We start from the raw sequence: 26,293 nt of genomic DNA, 5'->3' as shown, positions 1-26,293 counted from the left end.
TTACATCTTCCTGAGATCATATACAATTTACTCTATAATGAATTCTTCCTCATCCAAGTATATATTGTGTAAATATTGGTTGCCACTCACCTAATCAAATAATTCTGCATATTTTTCAGACATCCTTATATTCTTGTCAGTAAACTCTAGCCTGTAGATTCATAGAATTCCTACTTGCAAAAGGGAGTAACCACTGGCTCTTGTGGAAGTCCTATCCTAGTAGGATATTTACTCTGCACAAAATTTTCAATAATTCATCTTTGAAAAAGTTTGTCTCTGCAGCCTCAGCTGCTTTTTTTTAAAAAGAGTCTATACACAGACTAGTGGTTGTCTGAAGAATAAGGGCCAATTTTAACCATCAGTACTCTCAAAGCAAGTGCAGGGCAAATGGAAAATCCCATTTGGAGCATAATGAGAAGTCTAGGTAACTTTCAACTCCCCAGCCACAGTTAAATATACCAAAATAATTTCCTGCCTGCAGTAATGTCATGGCTGGCATGCAGAAGCAAAAATTGGATCGGGAATCCAAGGAAGAATAAGGTCCAAGATAAGTCCCCACTTCCCCATCTCCTGCATAAAATGCTGAGCAGGGGCTTTGGAAGCTGATGATAGTGAGGCAGTACCAGTGCTAGAGAGGTCTAAAGAGTCTTTGCAGGACACGATTGATATTAAAAAAACTTTGACTTCCTTTGTCCTCTCCATGATTCCGTCCCTGGTTCTGCTGTCAGGATGGCCATGGGAGGCCTTCTCAAATCCAGAAGTTAAATTTTTGTTGCTGATGATGCTATTAAAACACGACTTTTTAACATCAACCCATTTGCTACGGGTGAATGACTACTAATGCCTAAATTAGTACAAGTAAAACCAGTAGAGTGGGAAGGGTGGTAACATATGGGGGATAGTTGCATGATAACTTCTAACATTTTAACCCTTTGCCTACATCATCCCTGCTACGTCAGGGTGTTAAATAGTCCTTCGAATCTCTATTACATTAACTCTATAGGTCTGTATTCAATTTCAAGTCAAATAACATGCTTAAATCAATCAAATTAAGTCATGGAGCAAATTCTGCTCAAGAAACTTTTCTCTAATGAAGAGCACAAGCTTTATAAGTTTCTTCTAAAGCCTAAAGCTCCAAGTCCTGGAATCAGGGAAGGGAAAACAATTCCATAAAAGCAAATGATTCCTTAAGAGGCAAAGCAGAAAGCGTCACAATATTTTTGGGGTAAAGGAACATCAAGGTCCTGCTGGCAACAATAATTTGACTAGTTTATATACAACAAAGAGCTCCTTTAGTTTTTCATCAGATATTTATTGTTGCCTGGTTTCTATGAAAAACTTCACTGTAACTAATTTATAATTGTCACATATATAGAATGAAAAGTATTGCTTCTTGTGCGCTGTACAGACAAAGCATTACCTACATAGAAAAAGAAAGAAGAGTGCGCAGAATGCAGTCATAGCCAGGGTGTAGAGAAAGATCAAAGTAATACGAGGTAGGTCCATTCAAAAGTCTGATGGCAACATGGAAGAAGCTGTTCTCGAGTCGGTGCGTGACCTCAGACTTTTGCATTTTTCTCCCAATGGGAAAAGGTGGTAGAGAGTACGTCCGAGTGCATGTGGTCCTTGATTATACAAGCTGCTTTGTCAAGGCAGCTGGAAGTGTAAACAGAGTCAATGGATGAGAGGGTGGTTTGAGTGATAGACTCAGCTTCATTCACGACCCTTTGTAGTTTTTTGCAGTCTTGAACAGAGCAGGAGCCATACCAAGCTGTGATACAACCAGAAAGAATGCTTTCTATGATGCATCTATATAAGTTGGTGAGAGTTGTAGTGGACATGCCAAATTTTCTTAGCCTCCTGAAAAAGTAGAGGTATTGATGGGCTTTCTTAACTCTTGTTTCAGCAAGAAAGGAGTAGGCCAGGTTGCTGGTGATCTGGACACCTAAAAACTTGTAGCTCTCGACCATTTCTACTTCATCTTCATTGACATAGGCAGGAGCTTGTCCTCCTCTATGCTTCCTGAAGTCGGTGATCATTTCCTTCGTTTTGCTGACATTGAGGGAGAGATTATTGTCATCATATCAGTTCACCAGATTCTCTATCCCTCTCCTGTACTCCAACTCATCATTGTTTGAGATCCGACCCACTACGATGGTGTCATCAGCAAACTGGAAAATTGAGGGTAATTTGGCCACACAGTCATAAATGTATAAGGAGTATAGTAAGGGGCTGAGGACACAGCCTTGTGGGACACCAGTGTTCAGGATGATCGTGGACGATGTACTGTTGCATATCCTTACTGAGTGCTGTCTGTGCGTTAGAAAGTGTAAGATCCAGATGCAGAAGGAGGAGCCAAGCCCCTGGCCACAGAGTTTGGAAATGAGTTTTGTAGGAATAATGGTGTTGAAGACTGAGTCTTCATTGTAGACAATAAATAAGTCTGACATAGGTCTACTTGGTTGAGTGTAGGGCAAGGGAGATGGTGTCTGCTGTGGACTTGTTGCAGTGATAGGCAAACTGTAGTGGATCCAAGCAATCTGAGAGGGCAGAATTGATTTGTGCTATGACTAGCCTTTCTGAAACACTTCAAACTGGTCATTTCAATATGACACAAACAGGGTCCAAACACTCAGAGCAGAATCAATGATCAACTTGAATAGAATCCATCTGATGCCAATCTGATCATGAGCAATATGAGAGTCAGGATGTGAAGTAAGCTGAAAATTCAAACAAATCTAGTATAAATCCATGTCACGCCAAACAGGAATCTTTCAACAATATTGAAGAAAATCAAATAGTCCCTAACGTGGTCTGTATTTATTAGTCATGGGAAGGGAAACAAAAATAAAATAGTGCAATGGTCATCAAGATATCAAAACACCAATGGCATTCTTTATGTCTTCATTCTCTACTCCGCATTATCCCACACACGCACATCTCATTGGAACTTAAATTTCATTCACATGTGAAGCAGTGTATAAATGCTGAAAGACAGAAATTCATAAAACACTTCCAAATGATAAAAAAAGTTAAATTAAACAAAGGCACCATGTGCAATTTATAGCCCAAAGCAGCTGAAGAATATATTAAGTATTATGAACAACCTTCGATCCATGTTTAAATACATCCTCTCAGCTTCCTCAAATCTTCCAAAGTAAGCTGCAACTTCCGCCTGTTTCATGGATTCACTCTGAAGGTTTCCTAGACGTTTTACAAACTCAATCCCCTGGTAATCCTTACAACGGACAAATGCCTGCTCTGCTGTTTTAAGGTCAAGTCTCTGGAGAGCAGCTTCGGCAAGCAAGCGCCTAAAATACAAAATAAATTACTTTGTTAAGGAATTAGTTAGTTACATTTCAGTTTTTTAAAAACAAAGTACCTCATTTTTAGGACAACACAAAATAGTATAAGTGAAGCATGTCAGCAAAACCGCATTTGGAGTACTGCGTCCAGTTCTGGTCACCTTACTACCGGAAGGACGTGGAGTCTCTGGAAAGGGTGCAGAGGAGGTTTACCAGGATGTTGCCTGGCATGGAGGGGCTGGGTTACGAGGAAAGGTTGGAGAAACTGGGACTGTTCTCTTTGGAAAGGCGGAGATTGAGGGGGGACATGATACAGGTATATAAGATACTGAAGGGAATAGACAGAGTCAATAGTGAGAGACTGCTCCCTAGATTGGTTACAAATACAAGAAGACATGATTTAAGGGTGAGGAGGGAGAGGTATAATTTGAATATGAGAGGAAGGTTCTTTACGCAGAGAGTTGTGGGGGTATGGAATGCGCTACCGAGTAGGGTGGTGGAGGCGGGAACGTTGGACTCGTTTAAGGTTCAGTTAGATAGGCACATGAGTGAAACGAGGATGGAGGGTTATGGTAGGGGTTATTAAATAAGGGTTAGAACCTCGGGAGACACCGGAAAGGCAGGCTTGTGATTAATGTTTTTGTCTTTTATTCCGCAGGTGGAGGTCCACCTCGTTGTCAAACGAGGGGCATGCACACAGTGGGTCGTGCGTGGGCTGCTCTTGGAGGTTCCGGGAGTGGCCTAGTACTTCGTGTCGGTGTGTGTGCTTGATCCTGGACCGGTAGACGGGCGCCGCAACAGCTCAGTGACTAGCACTGCTAGCTGTGCAGATACATGGATTTGGGCCTGTGTCTGTGGGAGTTTGTGCATTCTCCCTGTGGATGCGTGGGTTTCCTCCAGGCGCTCCGGTTTCCTCCCACACCCCAAAGATGTGCTCTTAGGCTGATTGGTTTTACCAAATTGACACTATTCTCCCCTGAATCTGGCTAGGTCAGGGGTTCTATTTGTAGATACACAGGGTAGAATAGGTGTAGGGTGATGCGGCGGCGTGGGCTTGTTGGGCCGAAGGGCCTGTTTCCCGTGCTGGGTTGTTCTTTGTTCAAAACGAGGTATTAATTGATCAGAGAATATAGTTCAACGATATACGAGTACAAGTCTGTATCACCATGTTGCACCATAGCAATGCAACTCTGCCTAGTGGAAAGCCACATTTTAAAATTGACAAGAAACTTCACTGGAGCTTCTACAAACTTATACAATTTTAGGAGACATTAAAAATTAGCCACTACTACAAATACATAAAAGTACGCATATGCATAGCTCTGTTTTAATTTGGTGTTGTTTAAATGGAGGTCACATTGCTGTATGGCAAGAATTTGCCAACTGTCCATCACAGTAAGGAGATACAACTTTCATTCAATTCAATCCCTATCAGTATAAGTGTAGCTTATTAACAAGGGTGTGAAAGATTATGGGGATAGGCAAGAACATGTGTTTGAAGTTAAAATCAGATAAGCCGTGATCTTATAGAATGGAGGAGAAGGCTCGAGGGCCAAGTGGCCTGCTCCAAGTTTGTATATTCGTACTGCCATGAAACCAGATATTAAGTGAAATAGTTGTACAGGAAAGTTAGAATATATCCATGAAAGAAACTAAAAATGTCAATGCACAATCTTAGTAGAATAAAATGTCATCCCTGATCATATTTAAGAAGAGGACATCAATTGTAGTCCACTTCAAAAAGGTGACCAAAAAAAATTAACCATAACAACATTTGCATATTCAAATAAGGAGCAACTATCCTGTAATTCTACAATCTGTAGGGTGTGTCATCAGAATAGATAAATGTTTAATTATGTTATGAATAATATGTACAGTAAATATATAGTTAAAGGTAGACAGGAAATAAAAAAATGAGGGATGGAATGCTTATAAGTAATTAAACCTCAGATTAACTTATATGGATAAGGCAATTTTAACATAGTAACATTTAAAGTCAACAGCAAGACTGGTTGCCATCATTTTATTGCAACTAATTTTTTGTCATTTCAAACTTTTTAAACACATGTTTTTTCTTATTCAGAGTGCAAGAAAGATTTAAATTAATATTTTTAAAAATAATATTGTATTGTTAAAATTATTAAAAACCATTCATAAATCTGAAACATTACAGGATACACAATACACCATTATGTTCATTATGGTAAGAAATGTTGGAGATTCTACATATTTGCAAACACAATTTACTGACAGCAACGGTGAGTGCAGTTAAACAACAGGAAGGTTAGCATGGGCTGCATGCTGCAATCATGTATATTAGCAGACAGAATGAAGTTAATGCACTGCCCAGATCAGAAGCAATAGGTGCAGGTTAATCTGACATCATGATTTTCCTGTACCAATTTTCAGTGGTTTTCAAATTTAGCCTATTTAAATGTCACATATTTGAACGCTATGAGGCCATTAATCACTGTGAAATATTATGCACATAGGTTCTGCTGTAAGATTGAGTGCTATTTGCATTGCAGGTGTTATAATAATTGTTAACCTAATGGAACCCACACCCATAGAGTACATATCAAGCTTACTTTCTAGCAATACCAGATCCCTGCGCACATTCGCATGTGACTAAGAAAGTCTGCCAATTTTGTGACAAAATGCAGACTACTATTTATAATAAGAACAAAAAATGTTCTGAACACATCATCTGTGGACAGAGAATTAGAGTTCTTTCGGGGTCGCTAAGGCCAGGCTTCATGCAGATTGTTATATTTTCCTTATTAAATCTTTGCTATCCAACAGTTTATTGGATAATTCTGTCTTTATTACTGCAAATAGACAGTTTCATGAGAACTTTAGCATGTATTTGCAATTGAGAGCATGGTATAAATCTTTTGTAATATTTTAGTTTAATTCCAAGCACCAAAAGGGATTGTGACTATTAGACCAGAAAATCTATACTCCAATCAAAATAGGCACACACAAAATTTACAGCAAGAAAACTTCAATCATAAACTCAAATTCTTGCTTTACATGTCAAAATTAGCATAGGTATTTCAAATCCTATGTGAATTAGAATGTACTTCCTATTCACATCAATCTTTTCAGAAGTTACAAAACAAATATATAAATTATTACATTTCTGCCACTCAGTGAAGCAGTACTTGTGTACATTTTGTCCTTCACATAGTGTCTCGGAATGTGCTTGTTGCATCTTTAGAAGACTTGATGGTTTACGATTTTTGTCTCAGAGAAGCACTAGTTCTCAGAGAAACCATGTCTGATTTGCTTTTCATTAAAGCCAATAAGCAACTTGGAATATTTCAAGATACATCATGTAAAAACCTTTCATATCTTCCATGAGCGTTATGACACAGGAGATAATAAATGTCAAATGGCTTCATATCATAATTATTGTACAAAACAATAATGGCCCAGAATTTTTGCAGAATTTTCTTCAACAGTGAAAGTGCCAAGATATTTGATGCAGGTGATTTAGCACAGTTAAAATAATGTTGTGCCATTTCTTGAAACTTTTGGAGACCAGAAGGGCAGCAGCAAAAAGTTGAGAATGAGGTAAACATCTAGTGAAGCTACAATTCTGCATTATCTCATTCAAAAAATGCAGACTATACATAAATAGGCAGCCCCACAATCAACAGATCAGAATTGACTCACCCTACAATATCCAGTAATGATGGTGGGTAGCTAAGCAATTGTGAGGGAGTGGCTCCTTAAACTTCTTCCACAACATAGTGGAGACCACCACATAAGTGCAAGAAACAAAGCTTAAGTGTTTGTCTCCATCTTCAGCATTAAGTGATAATTAAGTAATTGTTAGGTGTTGCTGGTGATCATTATCCACGCTCATGAATTCAAACCTCTTTACCAAGATATGCACATGCTATTAAAAAGTGTGCATGCACAACTTAGTCCCCATTTTCAATCTAACTTGCTTGTGTAGCATCTGATAAGTGGGTATTACACCCTTTAGTTCAATCTTTCTTTAATAGGGACTGCCTTATGCCAACAACTTCACATCATACTTTATATTTGGTGAAGGGTTCACATAGTCATGCTCACAATTATTAGCATTTTATATTGCTATGATATAAATTGTAGCAGGCTCTGCATATCCACTAGATGATATCTTTTGTGACAATAATTATCCACTCAATGGTATACTTAGCAGATTGGCAAAACAAATATCGAGTTCTAATCCTTTTGGATCTTGCCCTGGTAAACAGCAATACAGCAAATATTCCACTATCTGCTTTATATTTGCACAGAAGTAATCTTACAACACCAGGTTAAAGTCCAACAGGTTTATCTGGTAGCATGAGCTTTCGGAGTGTTGCCCCTTCATCAGGTGGCAGTGCTCCGAAAACTCATGCTACCAAATAAACCTGTTGGACTTTAACCTGGTGTTGTGAGACTACTTACTGTGCCTACCCCAGTCCAATGCCATCAACTCCACATCATACTTTATATTTGGTGAAGGGTTCACACAGTCAGGCTCACAATTATTAACATTTTATATTGCTAGGATAATAATTGTAGCAGGCTCTGTACATCCACTAGATGATACCTTTTGTGATAATAATTATCCACTCAACAGTACCTTCAGTGACAGTAATATAAGGAAGTGGAAATCACTTAAAACTTGTGAGACAAGTGAAATTTAAACAATACTGAGCAATGCATGATAATTAGGATTTATGGAGATTAGGATTTATGAAGATTAGGATTATTGAACTATCTTCCTGGCATGAGAAAAAAAATGAGTTGATTTTATAATGTACAGACATTCACTATCTTCCACCACTATTCAAAATTAAAAATACTTCAGTTCAAAACAATCCATACTTTTTCTGATGCAGGCTTGTTCAGAACCAAATTCAGCTTGTGTATTTTCCAGGCTTGTTTCATAGGGTGTTTTTATCACCATGTAGCACCAGAGCTGGTGTTAAGCAGAAGCAGTAGAATTTTTGCAAGTTAAGTAACAGCTTCTAAAGATGAAAATACCTCCATATTCCATTCTGATACCACACATGATAGCAGAAAACAAAATGCTTGTTTTTAATCCTGCAAGCCTTTAAGAAATTGTTTTGGAACTTTGTAGCACCGCAACTATTGAAATCCTGAGATCGTAAAGTCAATTGGAATTCCTGAGGACTATTATAATGGATTTGACTATTCATCCATGCTAGCATATTGATGAAATAAACTCCATCAGTTCATTTGAACAGTATGTGACGGAACCTACGAGGGAGCGAGCTATCTTAGATCTGGTGTTGTGTAACGAGGCAGTAGAATTAGGGATCTTCTTATGGGGGATCCTCTTGGGACAAGTGATCATAGTGTGGTTGAATTTTTGATGCAGATGGAGGATGAGAAAGTAGGGTCTCGACCTGTGTCCTCTGTTTGAACAGAGGGGAGTATGATAGGATGAGAGCGGAATTGGCGAATGTAGATTGGGGCCGCAGATTGGTTGGTAGGACGGCTGAGGAACAGTGGAGGATTTTTAAGGAGATCTTTTTCGGTACTCAGCAGAAATATATTCCAACGGTAAAGAAGGAATGTAGGGGAAGGGATAACCAGCCGTGGTTATCGGAAGAAATAAAGGAGAGTATTAAATTAAAAGCTGATGCGTTCAGAGTGGCTAAAAATAGTGGGCGATTAAAAGATTGGGAAAGACTTAAAAATCAACAAAGAATGACTAAGAAGGTGATAAAGAAAGGAAAGATAGAGTATGAAGCTAAACTAGCACTAAATATAAAAAAGGACATTAAGAGTTTTTACAAATATATAAAGAGGAGGAGGCTGGCTACAATGAATGTTGGACCCTTGGAGGATGAGAGGGGGGATTTAGCAGTGGGTGATGAGGAAATAGCTGAGGCTTTAAGTAAGTTTTTTGCTTTGGTCTTCACGGAGGAGGACACAAATAGTTTGCTGGATATTAAAGATAGAAGGATGGTGGGAGTTGAGGACCTAAATGCGATTACTGTCACTAGAGAGGTAGTGCTTGATAGACTAATGGGACTGAAGGTGGACAAGTCCCCAGGACCGGATGGAATGCATCCCAGGGTTCTGAAAGAAATGGCAGAGGTGATAGTGGATGCCTTAGTAATTATTTATCAAACTTCGCTGGACTCTGGGGAAGTGCCGGAAGATTGGAAAACGGCTAATGTTACGCCGCTGTTTAAAAAACGTAGCAGACAAAAGGCAGGGGATTATAGGCTGGTTAGTTTAACGTCTATAGTTGAAAAAATGCTAGAATCCGTCATCAAAGAAGAAATAGCGAGGCATCTAGAAAAGAATGGTTTGATCGAGTAGGCGCAGCACGGATTCATTAAGGGAAAGTTGTGTTTGACGAATTTATTGGATTCCTATGAAGATGGGACTAGTGCGGTAGACAGAGGGGAACCGGTGGATGTGGTGTTTTTAGATTTCCAAAAGGCATTTGATAAGGTGCCTCATAAAAGGTTGCTACAGAAGGTTAGGGTGCACGGAGTTGGGGGTAAGGTGTTAGCGTGGATAGAGGATTGGCTGTCTAATAGGAAGCAGAGAGTTGGTATCAATGGGTGCTATTCTGGTTGGTGACTAGTGGAGTGCCGCAGGGATCAGTGCTGGGGCCTCAACTATTTACCATTTATATAGATGATCTGGAGGAGGGGGCTGAGTGTAGGGTGATGAAATTTGCTGATGACACAAAGATGAGTGGAAAAGCAAATTGCGTGGAGGGTGTGGAAAGTCTGCAGAAAGATCTGGATAGGCTGAGCGAGTGGGCGAGGACCTGGCAGATGGAGTATAATGTTAGCAAGTGAGAGGTTATCCACTTTGGCAGAAATAGCAGCAGGAGGGATTATTATTTAAAAGGCAAAAAGCTGCAACATGCTACAGTGCAGAGGGACCTGGGGGTCCTTGTGCACAAGTCGCAAAAACCCAGTCTGCAGGTGCAGCAGGTGATCAAGAAGGCAAATGGAATGTTGGCCTTTATAGTGAGGGGGATAGAATATAAAAGTAGGGAGGTCTTGCTGCAACTGTACAGGGTACTGGCGAGGCAGCAGCTGGAGTACTGCATGCAGTTCTGGTCGCTGCACTTGCACAAGGATATTTTGGCCTTGGAGGGAGTGCAGAGGAGGTTCACTAGGCTGATACCGGAGATGAGGGGGTTGGACTATGAAGAGAGACTAACTAGACTGGGTCTGTACTCGTTGGAGTTTAGAAGGATGAGGGGGGATCTTATAGAGACGAATAAGATAATGAAAGGGATGGATAGGGTAGAGGTAGAGAGATTCTTCCCGCTTAGAAAGGATAACAGGACTAGAGGGCACAGCCTCAAGATAAGGGGGGGGGGGGTGCAGTTTAGATCAGAGTTGAGGAGGAACTTCTTCACTCAAAGGGTGGTGAATCTCTGGAATTCTCTGCCCGTTGAAGTGGTGGAGGCTACCTCGCTAAATATATTTAAGTCACGGGTAGATAGGTTTTTGATAGACAGGGGATTTAAGGGTTATGGAGAGAAAGCGGGAAAGTGGAACTGATCCACTTCAGATCAGCCATGATCTTATTGAATAGCGGGGCAGGCTCGAAGGGCTAGATGGCCTACTCCTGCTCCTATTTCTTATGTTCTTATGACATCCTTCCCATCTAAGTCTGGCTAGGCTCTTGTTGCTCAGACTGGAAGTTACTGAGTACTTGAAAGAATGTAGTGTGATATACTTTCAAGGTTCATGCTGGTTAGGCTTCAATACAAAATTTTCACTGGTCTGAAAGGGAAGGTCAATTCTTAGCTATAATAATTCAAGTCTGTTGTTGCACTCAATAATTCCTCTAAGAGTATATTAAAAAGGAAAAGAATTTTTGATGCTTAGTAGTTCATTTGATCTGAACTGCAACTCAAGATATAATCAATGAAAACCAGCTGAAAAAAATCATAGACTAAAGCTCCCAAACAAATCTGGAGAAACCCAATGGAATTTTGACAGAACTTTCTATTTAAGAGCTCTGCAGTTCAGATAAGAATTGCAAAGAAAATTACTCAAGAAAAACCTTCATAAAGTTATCCAAAGTTTTTGTGACATGGAAGACAATAGAAAAAAAACCTCGAATCCAACTGAGAATGAATCTTCATGTATAGCAGGGATAGAGAAGCATCACAAGCAAGTATTCTCTCCTCCATGGGATGACTACAAAGTTCATTTGCATATGAAGACTGCTTGAATATGAAACTAGCTGAAAGCTGGGAAAATATTATCCAAGGTGAAAGTAAAATAACAGAAGTAAAATATTTGTTAATGAGGTGTACTTCTTACCAAAGTCTAGGATGAGGGTTTTCTTCAATGAACATGCAGGCATCTTCAATCCCAACAGTCTCTATAAGACTTCGACTATCACGTAGAGAACGAATTTCAAAATTAATTATATAGTCTTTGTTAGGCTGGCTTGGCTCCTAGAAGAAAGATTGATATGCATCATCTTTATTAAAGTAAATCCACAAGATAAATGATCAATAGCATATATTTTTCATTAATTTTACATTCTAGTACAATAGTACTAAGACAATGCAAAGAATTTACCCATGTAGTGAGACACCAATGAAAGGAATATATTTAATACAAAGTACATTTCTGAACTTCGATAACCTATCAGTGGAAAGTTCAGACCAATGTGCTTTCCCTTAAACTCTCATGGACTACTGACTCAACAATAAACCAAAGGTTTGGAGACTGCTTGACTATCATATGTATGAACCTGATAAATCTTTATAATGCAGAAAAATAACTAAGTACAATATAAGCAATTTACAAAAGAGTAATTTGTCTTATTTGCTATAAACAGTTTTACACTCTAAAACAAATCTCAATCCAGGAACAATTTATTATAAAGTTAAGTTTATACAGATTATGACTGGGACAGCCTTTAAAAATGACACCACAATCTCTGCACAGCTGGGTCTCGCTGACATGTGTAAGCCCCGCACTCCTGTATGATGACATGAAACATGCTCTCTTGATTTTTTTTGGAAGTATGTCATAAGATTTGGAGAGAAAACTGATTGGTTTCTCTGGACAGAAACTAACACTACCATTTTTTGATAAGATCTAGCTCAATGTGTCCAAAATGACGTACGACAAGTGTATATTTATTCTGCACCGGGAAAAAAACATGCCAAATTAGTAAGAGAATCTGCAGTTATGGTCAAAAGCTTGAAACTAGCACAAGGTTCATTTCCAGCAAGGTCTAATATTGGTTTCAGACTCTTTTCCCATATTAGATTTCAATTGATCACAGCATGCATACAGGAGTCAAATTCTGTTGAGCCAGTAGCAGTTATACCTGTCTACAAATTGAGAGTAAACAGGAGTTTACACTGAGGAAAGATTATATAAACCTTGAATATCATACATCAGCCTACAATTTCAGGTAACCTAGGGAGAATACATGTGACACTCGACACTAATTTATATGGATCAGTAGGGAATATCTCCAAACATAAATGGAAACCACATGTACTGAGCAACATTAACAACTAACAGCACTGCACTCAAAGAGCTCTTGTCATCTGCCTAGTATCTATCTCCTTATACAGCTCATGTTAAAGTTCGTTTAAAATGCTTCTGTAAAATACCTTGGGACATTTTATTATGTTAAAGATATGTATATTAGTTTTATTGATAGCAATAATATCTAAGCATCCATTATACCTTTCTTAAACAGCCTTCTCCACCTGTCTTGCCATTTTCAAAGATTTGTATACATATCCCAAGGTTTCAGTGTTCCAGTTTCTCCTTTAAATTAATACTATTTAGTTCATTATGCCTCTGCTCATTTTTCCTATCACAAAGTACATTCCCTGTATTAAATTTCATCTGTCACATTTCTGCTCAATTTTGCAATTTGTCTATGTTTTTCAGAACTCTGCTACTACCTTCCTCAACATTTACAACGTATGAGAGTTTCGAATCATTTGAAATCATGTACTGTATGCCCAAGTCCCGGTCATTAATAAATAACAAAGAACATTTAGTCCTCACCCATGGTGAACACCACTATATTCTTCTCTCTGATCCAAAAAACAACCACTCATTCCACTACTCTAAGTTTTCTATTCATTAGCCAATTTTATATCCATGCTGCTACTATCTTTTCAATCCCATGAGTTTTAATTGCCACTGTCCCTTTAAACCCAAGGGCCTCAAAACTTAATTACTTAATTAATCAAATTATTAATTTACTACAATTAGAATAATTTTCTAATGTTGTCCTGAGTGTCAGATAATTGTCGATTCGACTATAGATAGTTGGGAGATTTTAACTGATAAAGTTTGGTTTAGGTGGGGATTTTTTTTAAAATTCATTCACGGGATGTTGTCATCACTCGCTAGGCCAGAATTTATTGTCCATGAATTGAATGGATTGCTCAGCCATTTTGGAAGGTACAAAGAACAAAGAGTAGTTAAAAGTTTACCACATTGCTATGGTTCTGAAGTCACATACAGGCCAGACCAGGTATGGATGGCAAATTTCCTTTCCTAAAGGACATTATATTGGATGGGGTTTCTTTTTAAACGATAATCAACATCATTATTAGACTTTTAATTCCAGATTTTTTTTTAAACTGAATTCAAATTTCACCCTCTCCATGATGGGATTCTAACCAGAGTCCCAAGTTACCCTGGGTCTCTAGAATACTGGTCCTGTATCAATAGCACTATACCACCACTTCTCCATAAATAAACTGTTTCCTGACCAAAACCCACCTCAAACCCACCTGTTTCCAGCTGCAACTGAGGCTGGGAATTGGAAGGGTGACAAACCAACTCCAAAGAAATAGACAGGAACTTTAAATATGATAATGAGATTATGAACCCTATCGTAATTCAGAATTTCAACTTTAACTCTCATACGTTCTGTTTCCTAAACAACAGGAAACCAGGCAGCCTCATCCATGGAGAACTTGGTGGACTTGGGAGGTAAATACATGTATCTCCAGGATCTAGGTGTGTGCCTGAAGAGCCTCCATGATCGGGTGCTCCCCACTAATCCCCACCCTTTTCACAACCTTCCCTCCCAGGCCTCCAAACCCTTTTGCCTCAGCCAGATCTCTGATCAACTCTTTCCCCTTCACCCACCCTCACCAAAAGATCTCCAATTCTCCCTGCCAAGGAGCCCTTCAAAGTTTCCAAGTAATTAGCATTTTTTAAAAGTAGAATTTATTAAAATACATAAATATCAGTCATATGAATAATATTTATGATAATCAAATAATAGAGTTTCTTACTTTTCACATTAGAACCGTGCTATTACACTAAAGTTAGGGAAAGATGCAACTAAACAATTAAACTATAATATTTACACAAATTCTGATGTGAAACAAAAACAATGAAGTTTTACTTATATTGCTAACAGGGTTAATTTATGGTAATGTTGGCTAAGTTGGATTTAATACATTAATAACAATGTCACCATCTTTTCTCATAATAAAGATTCAGTTTCAGTGAAACATAAGATTGAATAGTCAGGTACAGATTAAGATCACGTCCGCCCACTTTTAGTTGGTCAGTAAACCCAGAAACACTGTGCTAATGTCATGGCTGAGTCAAAAAGCCACAGCAAAACGCATCCACACACTTTAGGGCTCCTGACCCAGTGCCAGCCTGCTCCACTGCAACCAGGTCCAAAAGTAAAAATTCATTGTAGAGAAACAGTTTATCTTTCAAAATTGATTCTTACCAAAGGAAGGGAAAAACAATGCAAAATCCATTCAACTAATTCTTTAGATGATGTGTTCGAAAATATCAGACTTAATCATGAGTTCTATTTACATTGTGTGGTAGATTAATGATTAAGAACCAAACTAAACTAAACATTGCCGGTGGCTTCAAGCAGACGGCAAATTATAGAACCCATATCAGTTTCTAGAATTGTACTTTGAATGCCAATAGTTACTCAAACTGCATACAGATTCAACTCACCATCATGTAACACCGTCTGGAAATTAATGAGTCATCCTACAGTTTAATATCTATTCACATGTGTATATCAAGAGGACCTGACCACCAAACTGATCACTCCATTTAGAAGTTGGGTCATAATGGTGCCTATGTGATTCAGGCACCAGCGATCCAGACAAGGAACTGCTCTTGAATGTTTATGAATCAGGCCACCCTAATGTTGTCTGACCAGTTCAGACTGGTGTTGGACTGGAGACTTAAATTCCAACTGCTTTAACCTTTTAGTGTAATTTGGATTCACTCCAGACCAGAAGTAGTAAACCAAGCACAAATACCTCAACCGATGAAGAAATCAGCACTCAGAAATAAGCTACTGACTTCTATTTAAATTTAAATACAGTGATAGAGAACACTTATTCGCCTTAATTAAAAGGATTTATTTTTATGCTCAATAAGGTGTTCAGAAAGTCAATATCGAGCAGGGGAACATGTGTGCTGCCCTGTACTCTAGGTGGAGCCTGCTCAAATCACTAAGTAGTAAAAGATGGATTTCATCATATCAAATTTAGCTCAATTCAGAACTAGAGATGAAAATATTATATGTACAACAGTAACAAGTTGAGGTTTAATTGTATAAGATTTAAGTGTCTAATGCTAGATCTCGTGTAGTGTTGTTCTTGAGAAAGATATAAACAGCAGTAGGGCAAAGTTCACAGCCACTCGGCATCAAGGTTGGGGGATGAAGCAATTGCCGCTTGGCCAGCTCGTCACACAGTCATTTATTAACTGTCAGTCTATTAACTGATTTGAGGCAGGCCGTCCATTCCCATCATGGAAGTAGTCCTGCCTCAGAGCTGTTGGAAAATCAAATGGCTGGCAGCTCTCCAGTCTCACTACAAGCAGTGGTCAGTGCAGTGACTGCAATCAGACCCAAACAACATGTGTAGGTTAGGTGGATTAGCCATGGCAAATGCGTGGAGTTACAAGGATAGGGTAGGAGGTGGGCCTGGGAAGGTGCCCTTTCGGAGAGTCGGTGCAGATTCAATAGACCTCCTTCTGTACTGCAGGGATTCTACGGTCCTATTGTTCTATCAATTGAGGCAGATGCAAAGTTAATTCAGAGGGAGAGAAGGTAGGAAAAGGGAGAGAAGGATCACTGAGGCTAGCCTGGCGGGCCCTGGAGAGGGGAGAAATGAGTGGGGTTGAAAGCAGGGTGCACAGGGCAGAAAGAAGTGAAATGGAATATGGGTGGGTCTCCAATTGGCAGAACTACATCCAACCCCCTTGGTTAACTATCAGCCCAAGCAGTGAAATCTAATGAGCTGTTTATTTGATGTCATCCCATCTGGGTGAAATTCCAGCAATAGTGGGAGAAGGTACCCAGATATGACCATTAATTACCCATTAATTGGGCATTTAACGGCCCCAGTTGGCCCTGAGTAGATCAGCCACCCAATGCCTTCCCTGCTGCTGGTAAAATGATGATAGGAGCGGAGGTGAGCAGGTGTCAGGAGTGATGCACATGGCATGGTGCCCAGTTTTACAACACATCCACCATTTCTATGTCAAACAAAAATAAATATACAGGCTAATTGCATCTTCCACCTCTTGGTTCTGTGACCCTGTCGCAAATTATAGAATTTCATCAAGTCAATTTTAGCACCTCAAATGCGTAACCAAGCATTTTTTAAAATAAAATGAAGGTTCCTTTTAGGCAATGAGCTCCACAATCTAACTACCTTAAGGATGAAAACAAATTACGATTCAACTCTCATTTTCTACCTGTTCTTTTAAATCTGTGCTCTGTACTTTTTGCTAACAGAAACAAGCCCTTTCTATTCACTCTATCCAAGTATCTTATAATTTTATACACATCAATCAAATCTTCCCTCAGCCTCCTCTGTTCTGAAGAAAACAACTCTAGCTTATCCAATCTTTCCTCACAGCCAAAATTCTCCATTCTTGGCAACATCCTCATAAATTTTCTCTATACCATCTCTAGTGAGATCACATCTTTCTAGTGAGCAGAACTGTACACAATACTCTAGTTGTGGTCTGACTAGTGTTCTATACAGTCCAGGCATAACCTGCTCTGATATTCTTAAGCTTTGGCCAAGAAAAGAAAATACATCATATGTCCTTCTGACCACCTTAACTATCCTGATATCATCAGAGATCACTGGACATACATTCCAAGATCCCTCTGTTACTTTACAGTTTCCAGAATTCAACCATTCATTGTGTTTATTTAGTTCATCCAGTTTGTGTTCTCCAATTGCATTGCCTCACGTTTCCAATTGCCACAATGCTATCTTCCTGACGAGTCAACAGATATCTTTCTGCAGTCTTCAGCTTTCTTCTCCACCCTTAATCACATCCAATTTTTGTATCATCTGCAGATTCATAAGAACATAAGAAATAGAAGCAGGAGTAGGCCATCTAGCCCTTCGAGCCTGCCCCGCCATTCAATAAGATCATGGCTGATCTGTCGTGGCTCAGTTCCACATTCCCACCCTCTCCCCATAACCCTTAATCCCCTCTCTTATCAAAAGCCCATCAACCCGCGTCTTAAAAATATTTAGCGAGGTAGCCTCCACCACTTCAACGGGCAGAGAATTCCAGAGATTCACCACCCTTTGAGTGAAGAAGTTCCTCCTCAACTCCGTTCTAAACCGCCCCCCCTTTATCTTGAGGCTGTGCCCCCTATCCTACTATCCTTTCTGAGCGGGAAGAGTCTCTCCACCTCTAACCTATCCATCCCATTCATCATCTTATACATCTCAATGAGATCTCCCCTCATTCTTCTAAACTCTAACGAGTACAAGCCTAAGAATGGGACGGCTGTAGTTATGGGGGATTTCAATCTACATATAGATTGGTCGACCCATGTTGGACGCGGTGGGCTCGAGGAGGAGTTCTTGGAATGCTGCCGGGCTAGTTTCCTGGAACAGTGTGTGTTGGAGCCGACGAGGGAGCGAGCTATCTTGGACCTGGTGTTATGTAATGAGGCGGGTAGAATTAGGGACCTTGCGGTGAAGGATCCTCTTGGGGAGAGCGATCATTGTATGGTGGAGTTTCTGGTGCAGACGAAGGAGGAGAAAGTGGGTTCCCGGACACGCGTCCTTTGTTTGAACAGAGGGGAGTACGGTAGGATGAGACAAGAATTGGCGAATGTGGACTGGGGGAGCGCATTGGAAGGTAGGTCTGCTGAGGAGCAGTGGAGGATCTTTAAGGAGATCTTTCTTGGTGCTCAGCAGAAATTTATTCCGATGGTCAAAAAGGACCATAGGAGGAGAGGTAATAAGCCGTGGATAACGAAGGAGGTGAAGGAAACTTAAATTAAAAGCGGAGGTGTTTAGAGTGGCTAAGAGTAGTGGGCGAGAAGAGGATTGGGAGAGGTTTAAATGTCAACAAAGATTGACAAAGAAGTTGATAAAGAAGGGTAGGAGAAACTATGAAGCTGGGCTAGCGCTTAATATAAAAAAGGATAGCAAGAGTTTTTATAAATATATAAAAAGAGGCTGGCTAGGGTGAACGTTGGTCCCTTAGAGGATGAGAAGGGGGACTTAGTGGTAGGGGATGGGGATATGGCTGAGGTCTTGAATAACTTTCTTGTTTCGGTCTTCACGGAGGAGGACGTGAATAATTTGCCGGGTGTTAGCGATGGAAAGGTGGTAGGACTGGAGGGTCTTAATGACATTACTGTTACTAGAGAGGCAGTGCTCGACAGACTGGAGAGGCTGATTGTGGACAAGTCGCCAGGACCAGATGGAATGCATCCGAGGGTTCTGAAAGAAATGGCGGAGGTGATAGTGGATGCCTTGGCAGTTATTTTCCAGACGTCGCTGGATTCTGGGGAAGTGCCGGAAGATTGGAAAACGGCTAATGTTACGCCGTTGTTTAAGAAGGGTGCCAGGCAAAAGGCAGGGAATTATAGGCCGGTTAGTTTAACGTCTGTTGTAGGTAAAATGTTAGAATCCGTCATCAAGGAGGAAATAGCGAGGCATCTTGAGGGGAATTGCTTGATAGAGCAGACGCAGCACGGTTTCGTTAAAGGGAAGTCGTGTCTGACAAATTTACTGGAGTTCTATGAGGATGTGTCTAGGGCGGTGGATAGAGGAGAGCCGGTGGATGTGGTCTTTCTGGATTTTCAGGAGGCGTTTGACAAGGTACCTCACAAGAGGTTATTGCAGAAGGTCAGGGGACATGGAGTTGGGGGTAGGGTGTTAGCGTGGATAGAGGATTGGTTGTCAAATAGGAGGCAGAGAGTGGGGGTCAATGGGTGCTATTCGGATTGGCGGTTGGTGACTAGTGGAGTGCCCCGGGGTCGGTGCTGGGGCCTCAGCTATTTACCATTTATATAGATGATCTGGAGGAGGGAACCGAGTGTATGGTGTCGAAATTTGCTGATGACACCAAGATTGGTGGAACAGCAAATTGTGCGGAGGGTGTGGAGAGTCTGCAGAAGGATCTAGATAGGCTGGGCGAATGGGCCAGGAACTGGCAAATGGAATTTAATGTTGGCAAGTGCAAGGTGGTCCACTTTGGTAGGAATAATGGTAGGAAGGATTATTACTTACATGGCGAAAAACTGCAGCAGGCGACGGTGCAGAGGGACCTCGGGGTCCTTGTGCATGAGTCGCAAAAACCCAGCTTGCAGGTGCAGGTGGTCAGGAAGGCAAATGGGATGCTGGCCTTCATAGCGAGGGGGATTGAATGTAAAAGTAGGGAGGTCTTGCTGCGGCTGTATAGGGCATTGGTGAGGCCGCAGCTGGAGTACTGTGTGCAGTTTTGGGCGCCGTACTTACGCAAGGATATTTTGGCCTTGGAGGGAGTGCAGAGGAGGTTTACTAGGCTGATGCCGGAGTTGAGGGGGTTGAGCTATGAGGAGAGGCTGAATAAATTAGGCTTGTACTCGTTAGAGTTTAGAAGATGTTCCTCACAATTAAATTGAAATCATTGATATATATCACAAAGAGGCAGGGACTCAAACTGAGCCTTTAAAAACCCCAGTGGAAAACACTTTCCAGTCACACAAACATCTATCAATCATTACCTATTACTTTCTATTACTGAGCCAGTTTTGGATCTAACCTCCAACTTTCTCTTGGATCCCAAGCGCTTTTAATTTTTTTAACAAATCTGACATGTGCGACTCTGTCAAAAACCTTCTGAAATCCATGTACGTCAAACTTGCTACCTCAATTGATTTTCTTTATACTGCTAAAACAAACTAAGAAAATAGATGAAAAGATAGGACAGGAGAGAAACAGTGGCAGATATTTTGGGAGATGTTCCACAACTCTAAGCAAAGTTATCTTCCTTTGAGAAAGAAAGACTCTGAGAAGATTGCACCATCCCTGGTTAATTAAGGAAGAATAGTTTCAAATTGAAAGAAAAGCACACAATACTGTGAAGATTCATAATGGGTCAGTAGATTGGATAGATTTTAGAAATCAGCAAAGAATCATTAAAAAAAAGGAAGAAATTAAGAGATAATATGAGTTTCTACAAATATTTAAAAAGGAATAGAGAAATCTTAGAGGGTGCAAATGGGGAATTAATAATGGGAAGCATGGAAAAGGTGAAAGCATTATAGAAAACAAAAACATACCAAGAATACTCAAGAATCAAGAAGTAAAAAGGAGAATGGAACTTAAAATAATCACTTGAGAGAAAAGGTACTGGGAAAACTAAATACTGATGCGTCCCCAGGATCTAATGGCTTGTTTTCTAGAGTCTTTAAAGTAGTAGCTACAGAGATAATAGATGCATTAGTTGTGACATTCCAAAATTCCCTAAATTCTGGAAAGGTGCAAACAAATTGTAAAGTTACTAATGTAACACCTCTTTAGACAGAAAGCAAAAGTAGCAAAGTAAGAGGCAAGAACTTCTGTCTCCAGCAGATTAATATTTTTTAAAGTATGTCTTTATGGATGTGGAGGAGAAAACCCCCCAGTCCATCAAGTAAGTCTTTGGCCTGCATTCTGCCAATTATGCCTTCTTCTCACCACTGCAACTGACAATTGGCCCACATCCAACAACCAAGCCACAGTTCCGAACGCCAACTCTTTCCTTCCCTCCCTGTCACTGGCACCAACATACCCACCAAGTTCTGGTTGCTGAAGTGTTAGAAGTGTCACCGCACTCACTCACACCCCCAATGGGGTTGTGAGTGAGTGTGGTAACACTCCAGCTATATCTGAACCACTGGGGCTAAGCATTTAGATATAGCTGGATCAGTAACATAGATGAGCTACGGAGTACGACAAAGATCCTTTATGGACAAATATTAAGAATATCAATTATGAAAGCAAAAACAACATTAAAATGCACATGATTAATGGTCTTTACCAACATTAACTGGACAAATAACCTTCCATGATTTATTTCTTATACAAGATAAACATTGTATTAAAAATTACCTTCAAAATTTCATCCAAAAGTACAGACTTGATTTCCAAATTTTCAAAATTGCATATATACCCAGATGTTTGAATTGGTTCCTATAAAAATTAAGAGAAAATTCCAGCATTGTAAGTACCAAAAAAACTACTGTAGCACAAAATTGGTTTCAAAGTATAACTTACTACGCGGCATTCAGCATTTTCTCCATTACAAATGAATAGAAGCATGAACTCCAAAATACATTCTGTTCCCAAATATATCAATGAAAATTTATAGCTTAAAAGCACCACGATGGTAAATATTATAAAACTAAAACATACGTCAGACTTTCCAAATAAACCTGTCTCAAAATGTCAGTTGTGACTTTAACCTACCCTTGCTGGCAGCAGATTATGTCTTTATTAGAATGTTTTGCCTCACCAAACCCTTATGAAGTTCCTGCAGTTTTATGGGTGCTGAGTGCCATTATTACAGTTTAATTTGACAGAGGTGGAACAAGAGGAGTAGTAACAGGAGCCTCAATAGCCAGTACATGTAGCAAGCAAGACTATTAGAAGATGGCAGAAGAGGATTTATCCGGCAAACAGGTTACTGCCTGATTCAATTCTAGGTTAAAAATCAGGGTCAACGTTAAACAAGCTAAAATTGTAATACCCTAATTCATTCTTTCACCTCACCTACCACCTGACCTCTTTTCCCTTGGTCACTTCCCACGTAAGTGAAGGAAGTACGTATACTCGTACTACTGATCAGGACTCAAAATATTGTTTGCAGGTAAAACAGCAATTTGTATCCTTCCAAATATGCTGCTTCCCAATGTACCTCCTTTATTGGGCAACTGTTATTTTTGTTCCCTCCACCAATGTGACTCCAAGCTCCATATCACCCACCACTTCAATTTTCTATCCATCGCTACTCTGACAGATATATCATTGCCATCTATATTGTCTCAAAATTTAATGCAGGCTCATGAACAGCTCTTGGAAGTTTGCAAACCAATAATTTTCTGTTGTTTCCATAGATGTTGCCCTACCTGATAAAGGTTTCCAACATTTTTGCTTTTGTTTCCTGAAATACCATGTTAGCTTTAATTCAGGAAATATTCAAATCTCACCTCAGGATCCAAGTTTCTAAAAACATACATTCTTGTCTTCTCCATCATGGCAAATAAATCTGGATTATCATTTGCCCACTTCATATCCCAAACATCTTTACGTTCAAATTTCAGCTGTTCTCCCACCACTTGCTGACCCGTACCGTCCGTTGTTCTGGACTCAAGGTCAAAGAATGTCAGAACACCTGCAATGTCAATGATGGCAAGGCGGCTAGACAAATCAAAGAAGTTACATTGTTAGTGCTTCTACTCAATATAGTTCAATTTTTCTATACTACTTAGCGTAAATGTCTTAAATGATTCGACTTACAGATATTGTGCGTGCAAAAGAAAATTCTGCAGATGCAGTTCATCTGAAATAAAAGCATGTGGTGCCGGAAATGCTCAGCAGCTTGTGCAACATCTATGGAAATTATTAATTGAGACTGCAAATATGCACCTACCTCCATTCAGGCATAAAAATCTCAAGACTTGGAAGCAAGAATCTCGCTGAGATCTCATTTTCCGATTTTCCCCTGGCACTCACCAGTGACATATCAAAGTTCCTGCCCTTAATTAATGGGTTTCTCCACCATATCACCCCGCCCACAACTTTGGAATTCTCTGTTACTGATCTTACATCACATTGGTGAGGTTTACAACTGCTTCTCACAAACATGAAGCAGAACACAAGGACACAAGAGATTGAAGCAGGAGTAGGCCATCATGCCCTTCGAGCCTGCTCTGCCATTCAATACAATCATGGCTGATCTATGCTGGCTTCAACTCCTTTTCTCTGCCAATTCCCCATAGCCCTCTATTCTTAACATATCCAATATTTATCCACCTTCGCTTTAAATGCTTCTAATGATCCAGGCTTCCACATTTTCTTTCGAAACGTTTAAAATATGGTAAGAAAAACCAGCAATGCAGCTGGCGAACCACATGCTGCTTTTTATGGCTGAGCCAACATGGAAAATACCATGCAGAATTAACAGGCCTGATTTTTGCAGAGGCTTCATGACTCTGTAGAGCTTCCAAAATAGTGGGTAGGGCCCACTACAGAACTTCCATTCCCATTTCCAACAAATCCCATTTCTGCCAATAGGGGCATTGGTGTGACGTGAATCACATGAGGGAAACTCAATCCTAAGATTAAGAGCCAAGTTCAAAGGGATCACATGCTAGCTGACACAAGGGATTTGACTATCAAAGTGGGAGTCATGAATCTATTGAGTTGATATAAAGGCTCATGAAGGCTAGATAGGTCTGCATAATTGTCATGATGTGAAGCTTTTAAAATGCTCAGTGTTAAAAAAAAGCTGCCAGTTTCTGAGAGAAGTTAAAACACTAGCAGTTACAAAAGCTATTTGCTTACATTTCCTCAAGGACTCTTTCTGAATTTTTGGCCAATTTCCAAAAGCTAGAATTATCTCAGCATGGGGTTGAGGTTTCAAAGTTCAATTTAACTGACAGCTCAAAGACACTATTAAAGGATTAGCTGATTTTGATATGGATTTCCAAGTAGAATTTTTTTCTTGGACATTAACCACTTGAGAAAATTTTAAAGGGTTAAATTGGCTTTCATTAACAGGAATCCTTTTTTACTATAATGGAGACTGATTTACATTTTTAGAACTTTAGATTATTTCATCTCAAGATGGTTCCTGAGGTCTGCCCAAGATGGATACTGGGTGAGTTGTAATTGAGGGTGTAAGAGCCAAGGCTGGTGGGCAGGTTGGCAAAAGTTGACATGATGATTATAAAGTGGGCATGAGTTGGCACTAACTTGGCATCAAGCAGTCAAGGTGACACAGGAAGTACCTGCGAGAGGGGTAGAGGGGTGGCTTGAAGGGGTTTGAGGGATAAAGGCCAATGAGACTAAAAAGCACAATGCAACAACTGGGTCAAAACTCCAGAGAATCGAAGGGGGACCTTTTAACAAGCCAGCCTTGGAACTCAACTACCCCTGCGGCTATCACTAATCTGCTTTCTGCTGAGGTAAGTCTGTCAGATCAGGAAATTTCCCAATTTGAGCAACCAACCTCTGTATTGGCAAAAATCTGGCCCAATGTTTCAACTCAACAATCAGCCATCAAAACATTGGGTATAATCAACTTGCACAATCATCATCATCAGTCCTGACAAAAGGACATCAACCTGAATGTTAATCCAAAAGCAAAATACTGCAGATGCCATTTGGGCTTTAATGGTACAATTACTCACAGTGGCAGCTTTACATTTAATAATGTACAACTAATTTGGACATGTTGAGTGTCTATTTATAGAAAAGGATATAAAAAAAGCAATTTCATATCTTGTTATTTTATGAAATAACTCACCTGGAATTACAGTTCAGCGATAATTGATAACTTCTGTAGTTGAACAGATACTTCTGCATCAGGCTAACATTTGGCAAACTATATTTCTGAATTTTTCCTGATTCTCGGCCCTGGAAAACACAAATCAGTGTAACTCATTTTGGATACAATTGGTCAAAAACCTTTTTATCTCCAATATTCTTATTAGCAGGGTTGACATCATTAATTGAGTCATAAAAAAATCTTTGCCATCAGCAACTCCCCACCCACCCAGATGACCTGAAAAACTGAAGAACTAAAAATCGCTGGCTTAATTTCAACAATTTAAAATAATCAGAAAAGAAGTGCATGTAATGGACACACAGATTTTTTGACTTGTGGTGGATCTTCTTTGAAGTTCGTATATGAAGCATCCTTCACACATCACTGGAGTTGGACTAAGCTGCACAATGTTCAACTTACTACAATTTATGTTTATATAGCGCCTTCAACATAACAGAACATCCCAAGGCACTTCATAATAGCATTATAAAACAAGGTACATCGCCAAACCACATAAGAAAATATTAGTTCAAATGATCAAAACATTGGCCAAAGAGGTAGATTTTTTTTTGAACTATTTTAAAGAGAGGGAGATAGAGTCAGAGAGCTATACGGAGGGAATTCTAATCTGGGGCCTAGACAACTGAAAGCATCATGGAACAATTATGATCAGCTAGAAGAATTAAGCAAGTGCAGATATCTCAAAAGGGTTGTGGGGTTGGAGGAGATTACACATTTGGAAGGGATAAGCCAATGAAGGGATTGGAAAACAAGAATGAGAATTTTAATGTCACGACATTGTTTGACTGGGTGAAAAGTAAGCAAGCATGAAGGTGATATGAAAACAGCTGTGAGTTAAGACATATGCAGCTGAGTTTTGGATGACAAAAAGTTTATGGAGTGTAGGCTGAAGGAGACCAGCCAGCAGTGTATTGAAATAGTTAAGAGTCAAGGTAACAAAGGCATATTGAGGCTTTCAGCAGAAGATGAACTAAGACAGTGGAAAAATCAGACTGTGGGCCAGATTCTTTAACCTCACCCACAGCTAGGATTCTCCAATCCCACTGCAGTGAAAGGAGACTTGGCTGAGTGCCAAATTCTCCATTCTCGCTGGCAACAGCAGCTGGCGTGAGCCTCTAGAGAATTCCAGCCCATCTTTTGGAGGTG

At 39.8% G+C, this 26,293-nt stretch overlaps 1 protein-coding gene across 7 annotated transcripts in view; it reads right to left on the bottom strand.

Annotated features, from left to right (window-relative positions):
• wdr35 (WD repeat domain 35) overlaps positions 1-26,293 on the bottom strand; it is a 107,335-nt gene that overhangs the window by 36,244 nt on the left and 44,798 nt on the right. For all 7 annotated transcript variants that reach the window (XM_080192238.1, XM_080192239.1, XM_080192242.1 and 4 more), the window contains 5 exons: positions 25,106-25,215; positions 22,785-22,995; positions 21,688-21,768; positions 11,621-11,757; positions 3,108-3,311 (listed from right to left, as the gene is read on the bottom strand). In XM_080192238.1, coding sequence (XP_080048364.1) covers positions 3,108-3,311; positions 11,621-11,757; positions 21,688-21,768; positions 22,785-22,995; positions 25,106-25,215 — 743 coding nt within the window. The remainder of the gene's footprint in view (positions 1-3,107; positions 3,312-11,620; positions 11,758-21,687; positions 21,769-22,784; positions 22,996-25,105; positions 25,216-26,293) is intronic.

This window comes from Carcharhinus amblyrhynchos, chromosome 7 (genome assembly GCF_965287045.1).
Source record: "Carcharhinus amblyrhynchos chromosome 7, sCarAmb.v2.hapA, whole genome shotgun sequence".
In the NCBI taxonomy this organism is placed as follows: Eukaryota; Metazoa; Chordata; class Chondrichthyes; order Carcharhiniformes; family Carcharhinidae; genus Carcharhinus; species Carcharhinus amblyrhynchos.
The sequence above is the reverse complement of the archived record's forward strand: the minus strand, read 5'-3'. Positions and strand labels throughout refer to the sequence as shown.